Here is a 12,420-nt window from a genome sequence, read left to right on the forward strand (position 1 = left end):
TATATACTTTACCAAGTTCCAGTCTGCAGTGTAGTATTTTTTGACTGATTGTTCCTTTACTGTTGATGGTTGATTGTAAAAGAGAGAAACTCTCCACCACTTTGATATCTTCATTGTCAGATCTAAGGCTGGCTGTTGTCATTAGTTTCGCCTTTTTATATTTAATATTAGTCCCATTTCTTACCATTCACCTTGACTTTTATTAGTGGAGCCTTAAGATCCTATGATTGCTTTAGTTTCACAAAGAAGTAGGTGTCAGATTTGATGTGGCTGTTTCACAGCCTTTTCTAAGTCTTTGGAGCATAAGTGTATCTATATGGAAATCTCTTCCGCCAGGAGTACTTTTCTGTGTCAAACTCTGCCTTCAATTGATTGTACAATCTTGCTTGCCTTTAGTTATCTATTACCAATCACTTTTCTACTGAAAGGAAAAAAAACAAATTTAGTAACAAAAGTACCTAAAATCTATCCATTTCACTGAAAGACAATATAGATACCCTTATGGAATAGTAACTTTGTTGTAAGTTACTGTTACTTCTATTCTGCAGGGCTTTTTTTCTCATAGAACGCTCAGAACGGAGTTCCGGCACCTTTTTTGGATGGAACCTTGTAGGGTAGGCAAGGTGGGTTGTATGACATGTGTGAGTTCCGGCACCTTTTTCTTTTACAAAAAAAGCACTGGTAAACAGTAATCTCTGATCTTTCCACAGCAAGTACAAAATTTTCCTTTTTAAAAAACAGACTTTGATGTAAATGGATAAGATATATGACATATGTTTTGCTTGCTCAACTATCATATTAGTAGAAAATTACATGGATTCAAGTATGCTGTTTTTGCCTTTCTTCCACAATTGTACTAATTCTGCCATAAGCAATTCTATAGTTTGCTTATAAACATCTTTTATAAAAACTGTGATTTCAGTAGTTTGGAATAGTTTAAGCTCAACTCCATTACAGCTTTTGATTCCTTCATAATATAGATGTGAGAGGATTAAGTCTTAGTTTTCAGTGTTTCTCGGCAGATCATACATATTTTTGTCTCATTGCTTTCCTGTTTTCTTGCTGCTGGTATATTTTTCCTATGGTAAGTGTCACCCTGTCACTCTTCTCACATATTTCAGAGCTAATTAAGATAAATGGTGATTATATGTCAGCACTGATTTGCAGGAACAACTACAATTTGGCATCTTTTCCAGTTCAGAGAAGGCTCTTGGTGAAGAAATGATACGGGTTCTTATGTTATATGCATGCAGATCCAGTGGGTAGAATTCTATTTGTAGTAAGTGGGAAGTCAAGGAGAAGTCAAGAGATAAGTGACAACCAATAAAGTGACTTCCGATTAATTGTTTTTTGTTCCATTAACATCTACAGAGGAATCCAGTTGGCATTCCAACAATCCCTGTCATAAAGGCCCCAAGCAGTAGAGTGTGGGTGAAAGTTATGTGTATTTGTTTGTGTTTGTGCGCACTCATGCATGTTTATTAAGAAAATTTATATGGCCACCCAACTCATTTTCAGTGACTCTGGGCAGCTCACAAAAATAAAATTCCAATACAAAACCCAATAAACACCCACCCGTCTAGCAAGAACGATCAAACCAACCACTTGATGGGCTCCCTGTTACCTTGAGGTCTCTGGCCCATTGGCCAAACCATATCTGCAGGGCCTTTTGAAAGAGTGTCAAAATGCAGGCCAATCTTAATAACGCAGGGATGATGTTCCACAGGAGAGAATCACTACAGAGAAGGCCCTTCTTCTTGCTCCCACCAGACAGACCTCCTTAAGAGAGGGGACCCATAACTGCCTCCCTGCTCTGGTGAGTTGGGTAGATACAACTGGGAAAAGACAGTCCTTCAAATAACCTGGCCCCAGGCCATGTAGGGCTTTAAAGATGACAACCAGCATCTTGAATTGGACCTGGAAACAAATGGGCAGCCAATGTAGCTTCAACACACACACACAGAGAGACACATGTGCATACAATAGATAGGCATAAGCAATTCTGTTATTTTTCTGCTATTTCTATTACTGCAAAATTTCTCACTTTACTGACTTCAATTTCCCTTTAGTCTCAAAGTTCAAAAATTCAGCAGAAGACTTTGCACAAATTTCCATACACTTTTATGTATACATGTTTTATCCATTCTAGTTCCTCATTATGTACTTGTTTATTAAACAATTTTTCAAGCCATAGAAAAAGCCTATCTTCCAATGTACACAAAATTTCGGACTTTCTTACAGATTGGACAAGTCCAAAATCAATGAATTGCGGTACTTCGTACTGTATGACTTCAGAGTTCCTCTGTTTGCAAACTAGTCCAACGACAAAAGAATTAAAATTTCAGAACTGTGCTGACAAAGTCAGCATTTTTTAAAAAAGTCATCTACATGATTCATTGTAATTGGATTTTTTCTACAGTATATCTTGCAAAACAGAAACAAACTTTCTTTGATCAGGTGGTATAATATCTATGGTACCATAGATATTATAGGAATAGTACAGCAAGATGAATTTTAAAAACATCTTTGTCCTTCCTGCAAAAATGTTATCAGTCACAACTTTCACCATTTCAAATGAGCAAAGCAAATGGCCACATTTAGGGCCAAGAATTACTGGTGTTTTGCTCTAACACATCTGGTGGACATCAGGTTGCAGAAAAGTACTTTAAATTAAGCTCTTACTTGGGCTACAAAAGTGCTTTTGGGTAAGTGATGTATATAATTAAATACAACATCTATATTTCTTACAATAGAGATGCAAATATTTGGTGGAGCATGTAGCGCATGCAATTTTGCGTGTCATAATGAAAGGATAGTTTGCTGCTCTAATGTATTTCAGTTAGAAAAGTGGCACTTTAAAGAAATTGGTTTTGCTATACACATGATGTGAAACAATCAATAATGCTTTAGTCTGACAAGCTCTGTCAATATCCATTGTCGCAGTTCAGAAAGTCATTAATGGATAGTTCTTCAAAACCAGTGCACCCAACACATGTCCAGAGCACTGAGATAACACTAGATTAGGTTGGAATCAATCACAGATGGTAAACTCTTGGGTTTAGGATACAATGTTTTATAAATTGTGAAATGAGAGTTCTTTGGAGAATAAACATACAACCATGCTACAATGACATACTTTACTGTTGAAATACTGTACTGTGACCTAATTGCCTTTGACCATTATTCCAGCCTGATTTTTGCCACAGAATCTCTTTAAAAAGTGACAAACCAGCATTATCTGTATTTTATTATTTGGACCCAATACCAATTCTCTTCACACAAACTTGTTATAATCACCCATCCAAACCCATTTTAAATGAATGCTATCTTGAAACACTCAAGAGTTCACCAGTAGTTTTGGATTTCCTGCAAATATCACAGATTAAATTGTTCATTTGCTTCATGTGATCAATCTTGCTTTTTAAATAAAATTTATGTTATGGAATTACAGCCAACACAACATGTGCAATATTACCCTGTAACACATTCCTGTGATTTAGGTCACCAAGAAACACAGTTAGAGGTGTGCAAAACTTTTTAAGTTGAACTCTGGATCTCCAGCCTGTCTCTACCTGTCTTGCTAGTTTAATAAGATTCCTTACAAGAAATGAATGTATCTTCGTGGGCCTATTGAAGTAGAAACTAGCTATGCTTTGTAGTACTGTAAGTTCTATAGAAGCATCTAGAAAAAGTTAATTTCAGGGCTTTTCTGAGATGGTGGTAGTGGGGGTCAAAAATTGTACATCGTAAGTTTTCTTAGAAATATCTGTAAGATATTTTTAAAAATCCACTTTTGCTTTTACATCTCTCCAGATTGCCATACAGAATTTTGCTAGATTTTGCTGAATGTTTGAATGCCTAGCTGATAAATCCAAGTCATGTATCATAATACTCTGACTCCATTAGCATCCTCTTCTAATGTTTCCAAAACTGTTGCAATATTCATTCTGATATTACTATTAGTGTTCTAATCTAAATATGGACTGTTCATATTAGAAGACAACTGGTCATTTGCATTCTTTTAGAGAATCATTGAGGCCACTAGGAGATTTATTTGTGTCATCAGGGTCACCTGCAAATGGGTGTGGAGCCTTCTTCAAACTGCTGAAAGGACTGTGTTGTAGATTGGAGATTTATGATGTTGTATCCTTCCCTCTCTGTTGAGAGAGGGCTGTTCAGTTTTGACATAGATGGCCTCTTTGACCCCTCTTTCAAGCCAGAGGTCCTCTCTGTACAAAATGTGGACTTTGCTGTCTTTGGAAGAGTGGCCTTTGTCTTTTAAATGCAGATGGACTGCTGCATCCTGTCCTGATGGGTTTGTTCTATGTTGTGCCATGCATTTATGAAGTGGTTGTTTTGTTTCCCCAGTGTACAGATCTAAACATGGCTCATGTGCATCTAGAGGCCATCTATGTCAAAATTGAACAGCCCTTTCTCAACAGAGGGTGAGGGACATGACATCATCTATCTCCAGTCTACAACACAGTCCTTTCAGCTGTTCCAAGAAGGCTCCACACCCATATGGACCACTCAGGTGAACCTGACAACACATTAAATCTCCAAGTGGCCTCAACAACTCTCTAAAAGAATGCAAATGACCAGCTGTCTACAAGGTGTATAAATCCTTCCATCCCCCATCATCCAGGCAGAGCTGAAAAAGCTTCTTGGATGAGAAGCAAAACATCTTCAAAGAAAAATAAGAAAGTCCAGTTGCCTCATGAAAAAGCACCTTTGGGATAACTATGACCTGGATAACTGAGAAACTCCATGGACAATCAACCCCATGGATTACTACCCTTTTCTTCTACATGTGGGGACCAATTATACAACAATGAATCTAAAAACAATAAGAAGAGATTACAAACCACTAGGGAAGAAAGTTAAAGAATTAGGGGCTCAAGTGGTGTTTTCATCTATTTGTTGTTGTTGTTGTTGTTGTTGTTAGTTGCATAGTCGTGTCTGACCCATCACGACCCCATGGACAATGTTCCTCCAGGCCTTCCTGTCCTCTACCATCTTCTGGAGTTTTCATCTATACTTCCAACAAAAGGCTAATGTCCAATGAGAGAGCAAAGGATTTTAGAAATGAACCACTGGCTTAAAAACTGGTGTCATCAAGAAAACTTTGGTTTGCATTATCTACATGAAGGGCTACAGGCAATGGATGGAGTGAATCTCACAAGAACTGGAAAGAATATATTTGGAAAACAACTGGCTCATCTTATTAGAAGGGCTTTAAATTAAAATTGACAGGAGATAGGGGGCAATCTTCAAGACCTTTATAACCTGATTCCAAGCAAAACCCACTAGATAACCACGAAGAAGAAGGAGAAGGAGAAGGAGGAGGAGGAGGAGGAGGAGGAAGAGGAGGAGGAGAAGAAGAAGAAGAAGAAGAAGAAGAAGAAGAAGAAGAAGAAGAAGAAGAAGAAGAAGAAGAAGAAGAAGAAGAAGAAACAACACAGTGAAGTAGAGAGTGATGGAAAGAATGAAACACTCTGGATACAAAGTAGAAGATATAAGAAACATACCATAGATCCATAAAGGACTCAAATGCCTATACACAAATGCTCAAAGTTTAGGGAACAAACAGGCTGAACCTGAAATACTAGTACATAAAGGTAAGTATGATATAGTTGCCATTACTGAAACTGGGTGGGATGAAACACATGACTGGAATGTACTGATGGAAGGATACAAACTGTTCAAAAGAAACAGACCTAACAAAAGAGGCGATGGAGTTCCATTATATATAAAATATCATTACATCTTTACAGAAATCCACAAAACCAAGGATGAAAGCCTCCTAGAATCCATACGGGTCAATATAAAAGGAAAAAAGAATAACATTGCTATAGGCGTATACTACAGGTGACCCAACCAAGCAAAAGAAATAGATGAACTCTTTGCTAATCAGTTAGCAAATGTATGTAGGAAACATACCACAGTAATAATGGGAGACTTTAACTACCCTGATATCAACTGGGAGACAAACTCTGCAGTGGAATATCAAACAGATTCATAACCTAGTTGACAACTTTGTCATCCAAAAGGTAGAAGATGGAACTAGAGGAAAAGCTATACTAGACCTAATTCTTACTAATAAAGAAGAAGTGATAGAGGGAGTTGAAATTGCCAGAACTTTGGGCAAGAGTGACTACATCATATTGGAATTCAATATATAATGCAAACACAAACAATAGAACAAAATATAGCTGGTGTCTTAAACTTTAAAAGAGCTTATTTTAATAAACTCAGAGAGCCTAAGAAAAATTCCATGAATGAAAATTCTAAAGGGGAAAACAACCCAAGAAGCATGGGAAACTGAAAAATATGATCATAAAAGCCCAGTCCAGCACAATACCACTGAAAAAGAAAAACAAAAAATCCAAGAAGAAACCAGCATGGTTGCACAAAGATCTCTCTGATAAACTGAAAGACAAAAAGGGCAAATGCAAAAAAATGGAAAGAGGGACACACAACTAAGACCTCCAAGGTCCCTTCCAGCTCTATTTTGATTGATTGATTGATTAATATTCCATTTTGGATTATCTTCATGGGGAGGGTGTAGATGAAGAAGCTCCATACTGAAATACTTGGTGGATCTTTACATTGTGGTTATCCTATTATATGGCATCTTGTTAGACTAGATATAAAACAGTAGATATAAAACAGTATAACTGGCTGTTCAGGAGAATTATGAGGTAGGCTCTGCCCAACCAGTTAAATGCTTTGAAATTCATCTTAATTTGCTTCATTTAGATCTGAATATGTGTAAATAGATAAGTATGTTTAGAGAACATAGCCATTAAATATTGAAGAAATAATTCTGTATAATACCATCAAGTTTGTAGGCAGGTCAAGAAATGTTGATTTTTTTTTCACTTTATGCCGTACAGCTGACTTCCTTGGAATTTTTGCATATTATTGCCAAGAGTTGTTTCCATTTGAACCCAGAGGTTTTAAAATAGAACCCATGAACAAAAGAGCCAGCCATTCAGGGACACTAACCTCTGTATTCTATGATATATCATCCTAAGAATGCTATCGTTAGAAATGTGGATTTTTATTTTTTTTCCTATGTAATGGATTATTGTCCCATGCTGTGAGTGTTCCAGTAAAAAGTGTCCTTTTATATGTCCTTTGTGATTACTAATGTGCAGAAATATGCATGGGGTCAGTCCAGTGCTGTGGGAAAATGGACTAGCCCTCTGTTCAAATCAGCAGTGAAATCAGAAGCAAAATATGCTGCGATTATCATAGGCATGTAGTTAAATGTTGTTTCCCTTAATTGGCTATACTGTATTTATTTAAAACGAAAAAATGTGGCACATTTTTATCCCTAGAGAGCAGCAAAGTAAAAACTTTTTTTGTGTTATTTTGGTTCTTACTTTCAAAGTTATAATATAAGCAGTGTACCTTTGATTTTTCCTTTTTCTAAATAGCCTTCTTGAATTTGCCCCATTTATAAGAATGGGCATATTTGAATATCTTGTTCCATGTTTCTTCCATTAAATACACTTTCTTTTCCTTTTAAATAAGATGTGTAATATGTTGCAAGTTTTGTTTCTAAATCTATTACATCTTGTGTTATTTTTCCTGGCATCACCATTACCCAAAACATAAAGGAAACAGGGTTTTTACACATTGCAATCAAGAATGGTTACAAAAATTTATGGAAAACTCCAGAGGGGTCTGGATAAGATATGCTTCTTGGGTTCATAAAAAATGGATTATTAGATATGCCAATTCTACCTTTTTTTCTTTTTAGTATAATTATCTAGTGTAGAAAAGAATTTTTACATTCTTTTTTTGCTAGTTTAAGACTACAATTTCTCTTAAGCAACTTGGATATGGCAGCTTCATAATGTTCTTTTCCTACTTTTACTCCTTTTGCCGAAGAACTAATATTATCAGTTTAAATGTTTATTAATATGTACATGGAAAAAAGAATATCTCCAGAATAACAGAATAACAGAGTTGGAAGGGGCATTGGAGTCCAACCCCCTGCTTAGCCAGGAAACACTATACCATTTCAGACAAATGACTGTCCAATCTCTTCTTAAAAACCTCCAGTGTTGGAGCACCCACAACGTCTTGAGGCAAGCATTGATTAATTTTTCTAACTGTCAGAAAATTTCTCCTTAGTTCTAACTTGCTTTTCTCCTTGATTAGTTTCCATCATTTGCTTCTTGCTCTGCTTTTAGATGTTTTGGAGAATAGGTTGACCCCCCACTCCTTTGTGGCAGCCGCTTAGATATTGGAACACTGCTATCGTGTCATTCCTAGTCCTTCTTTTCATTAAACTCATCATACCCAACGGTGTGTATGTGCGTGTGTTTATGTATGCATGTTATACTATACTTTATATATAAAGGTAGAACTTGTTTCTGCGTAACACATGTATGTACATCAACTTTTATAATTTAGAACTGGAAGTGTTTCTCTTTATTAATGAATATTTCTTTTATGTAGCCATCATTTGTACAATGAATAATCTATTTCCATTCTTCAATCAGAATAAAGCTGAAACGGACCTAGTCCAACCCCCCTGATCAAGCAGAAGACCCTACCATTTCAGATAGGTGGCTGTCCAGTCTTTTCTTAAAAACCTCCAGTGATGAAGCACCTACAATTTCGGAGAGCAAGCTGTTCCACTGGTTAATTGCACTCATGTTAGGAAGTTTCTCCTTAGTTCCAGGTTGCTTCTCTCCTTCCATCCATTGTTTCTTGTCTTGCCTTCTAGTGCTTGGAAGTTCCTCAAATACTGTAACCCCTAGTTCTTCTTTTCTCTACACTGGCCATATCCAATTCGTGCAACCGTTATTCGTATGTTTTTGTCTCCAGGTCCTTAATCATCTTAATTGCTCTTCTTTGCACTTTTTCCAAAGTCTCAACATCTTTTTTGTAACGTGGTGACCAAAGCTGGATGGGTGTGGTTTTACTTCATGTGATTTTGATTCTATGTCTCTGTTTATACAACCAAATATTGTATTAGCCTTGTTGGCTGTTCCTGCACACTTCTGGTTCATGTTTAAGTGATTGTCCACTTGGATTCCAAGGTGCTTCTCACTGTTACAGTTTTTGAGGCAGGTTTCGCCTAATCTGTACTTTGGTTTTTCCTGCCTAGGTGTAAAACCTTGCTTTTCTCCACCTTCAATTTTATGTTGTTGGATAGGGCCCATTGTTCAAGTCTGTCAAGATCTTTTTGAATCCTGAGCTTTCTTCTGGAGTGTTGGCTATGCCTACCAGCTTAGTGTCATCTGAAAACTTGATGAGTTCCCCTTCTATTCCCTCATCTAAGTCATTGATGAATATATTGAAGAGTACTGGGCCTAAGACGGAACCTTGTGGTACCTCACTGCTTCCTTCCTTTCATGTAGCTGTAGTACCATGAAGGACTACTCGTTGAATATAGTTTGTCAGCCAGTTACAAATTCATCTGGTGGTGATGCTGCCTATCTCACATTTTTCTAGTTTACCAAGAAGTAGGTTGTGGTCTACTTTGTTGAATGCCTTGCTGAAGTCTAAGTATACTATGCCCACAGCATTTTGCTGTTCTACTAATTTAGTCACTTTATCAAAGAATGAAATAAGATTGGTTTGGCATGATCTGTTTTTAACAAACCCATGCCTGCTTTTAATTATAACTTGTTATAATTATAACAAATAGTTTCTAGATGTTCAAAGATCTGTTTTATTATTATTATTTCCATTATCTTCCAGGTATATTAGGCTGATTGGTCTGTAGTTTCCCGGGTCTGTTTTTTTTTCTTGCTTTTTTGAAGGTGGGAACCATATCAGCTCTTTTACAATCTTCTGGTGGTACACCAACGCTTCAGGATTTTTGAAAGATATGGTGCAATGGTTCTGATATAACATCTGCCAGCTCCTTCATAACTCTGGGATGTAATCTCTCAGGCCCGGTGATTTATATTCATCAAGATCAGACATGTATTGTCTTACTATTTTCTTGCTTATTTTAATTTTTATTTCTTGTCTGTCTTTTACAGTTATGTGTTTGGTAAGTTGAGCTATAGTTTCTTTTTGTGTGAAGACTGATGCAAAGAATGAGTTAAACAGCTTTGCTTTCTCTCTACTGCTTGTTACTTTCTTGCCATCTTCTCTTAAGTGGACCTACTGTTTTCTTGACTTTTTCTTGTTATCTGACTTTTGTTGCATGTCTTTGTGCGTTCTGAGCCTTTGCTTTTCTGACTTCATCTTTGCAGATTTGGGTTATCTGCTGATATTCTGCTGTAGTTATGTGTCCCTCATTCTTGACTCTTTCTTAGTTATGTGTCCCTCATTCTTGATAAATAATCTCAGGTCTCTCCCAAAACTGCAACAGTGTCAGTCCACTGTTTCAGTTGTCTAGGAAATCATGAACAGCACATTTTAATTTGAAATGGAAGACTGAATGTGCTAGAGTTATGAACTTTGGGGATGAAATCAAAATTTATTGGTAGCTGTCCAATAATTCGAACCATTGTTGATAGAATTCTCAGCTCACAATGTTTATCTATAATCATATTAATCAGATCATACCACATACTGAATAAAGATATAGGCAAAATTTCCACACATTTCCAACAAAGCTTTCTGTGTTAAAAAAAAATAATAACACCATTTATAGTGCTTATTTTGTACTTCAGTTTTCAGGCTGAGCTACAGCAAGTCTGATACAAATGACAGAAGCCAAGTTAAAAATAGATTGAAGAAGTTTATCATTCGAAGACCTTCTCTGAAAACTTTGCAAGAAAAGGGAATCATTAAAGGTGTGTTGTTCTCTTAAATGATTTTACTTCTGATGGAATGATCGGTTGATGTTTCTTCTTTTCTTAAACTATTCATCTTACTTATATCATTTTGTTTATGCTGAACCTCAAAGAAACATTTTAGTTTTTTACAGAAATCATCTAATGATCTATTCCCAAATGTGTAAGGAGATACTGTCAAAGATAAATCAGGATAAGAGCATCAAAACCCTGCCCCACAAAGTCTCAGACCTTATGGAAATTGAGAAAAATGCACAAAGCTATCAGTTATGGACTTTACTGTATGTGTATTGTGTGTGTGTTCTAAGGGCTTCAAAGGTCCTCTAGAAATTAAGAAAAATAGGATTTTGAAGTGAGGCATGTGCTCAGGAAGCAATACTGTTAATATCAGAGGTGACCCTAGTATGCAAATTGTCAGCATTCATATTAGTGATAATGATTTTGCAAAAAATCTAAGAGTTTCAGAGCAGTTTAATTTCCATTTATCAGAAAATTTTTCACTCCAGTCTGAACAGAGTAGGCATAGGATACGATCTTGTTTTTCAGAGCTATATTGTCCAACTAAATTGTTTGAACAGATCTAGTTATGTGTTAATTTTTTATGTAGGAGAAAAATATTAGTATGCAAGTTAGCTTGACTTCCCAACTAAACATGATGGGTGTTGACGTGTATATTTATTACATGTGTGTGCAACAAAGCTTTTACATTAGCTTCCTTGAGCAGGGCAGCTGGTAGTTATTGAAGGAAAAAGTCTTCAGAAATGGATTTCTTCCAGCTAGTTTATAGGAGGGTACATGTGGTTTATGTACACATATTGAGCGTGATCCAAAGCTTAATGTGCTTAATGGTACACAAAGGACATCCAATACACAGAGGGTTTTTTATCCTTTTATGGACTTTACAATAGTAGGAAAAATCTTTATATGTGTATAACATACCGCTTCATGGAAATACATACATGGTTTCTACACTCCCTGAGTTTATGTGAACTTTCTCTTCCACATGATGGAACTGCTCAAATGGAAAAACTTAGTTTATGGCTGAAATGATGGCTGTGTAGAAAATATTTCTTATTGTTTCTTATTTATGGACATGTTTGGTATTGTGGAAATCTTTGACTATGCGAGCAAGGTTTATTTTTATCTCATGTTATAAAACCTTGCCCGTAACATTTGCCCAGTTACCAGTGAGTATATGTTTAAACCACGACTGATCATGTAAATTAGGAAGTTAAAGGCTCTTTGGCACCAGCTGTGCACAGCCATAGTATACTGGATGTTTTGGTTGTGTTCCAGCAATTTTGAACTAATGGAAGGGTTTCATCCACTGCAAATGAGGGCAGCTCCACAGAGGAAAGAAAATAGAAAGATCCAAGAAACAGTAAAGGTGGATATTCATTTCCTGTTTTTTTCTAATCCACAGAGATTATGATGGCGAGTATTTACACTGATGAAATCCCATTACAGTATAGTCATATAGTATGTGATATTTAAAGAAGGAATCTCTTGGTACAATTTACTTCTTATTCCTTCTGATTACAGCAGTCAAGGGCCTAGAGACAAACTTTTACTAGTAGTATAAAAACCAATTTTAGGCACCTTTAAAAAAAAATTCACAAATCCAAATTAGAGTTTATAGTGACTATTG

The 12,420-nt window shown here is 36.3% G+C and overlaps 1 protein-coding gene across 1 annotated transcript in view; it reads left to right on the forward strand.

Annotated features, from left to right (window-relative positions):
• The window catches only part of ARHGAP15 (Rho GTPase activating protein 15), a 474,106-nt gene that overhangs the window by 260,082 nt on the left and 201,604 nt on the right, over positions 1-12,420 (forward strand). Inside the window, exon 9 of the mRNA XM_083348755.1 lies at positions 10,650-10,772. Coding sequence (XP_083204881.1) covers positions 10,650-10,772 — 123 coding nt within the window. The remainder of the gene's footprint in view (positions 1-10,649; positions 10,773-12,420) is intronic.

Source organism: Vipera ursinii (assembly GCF_947247035.1).
Source record: "Vipera ursinii genome assembly, chromosome: 1".
NCBI classification, from domain to species: Eukaryota; Metazoa; Chordata; class Lepidosauria; order Squamata; family Viperidae; genus Vipera; species Vipera ursinii.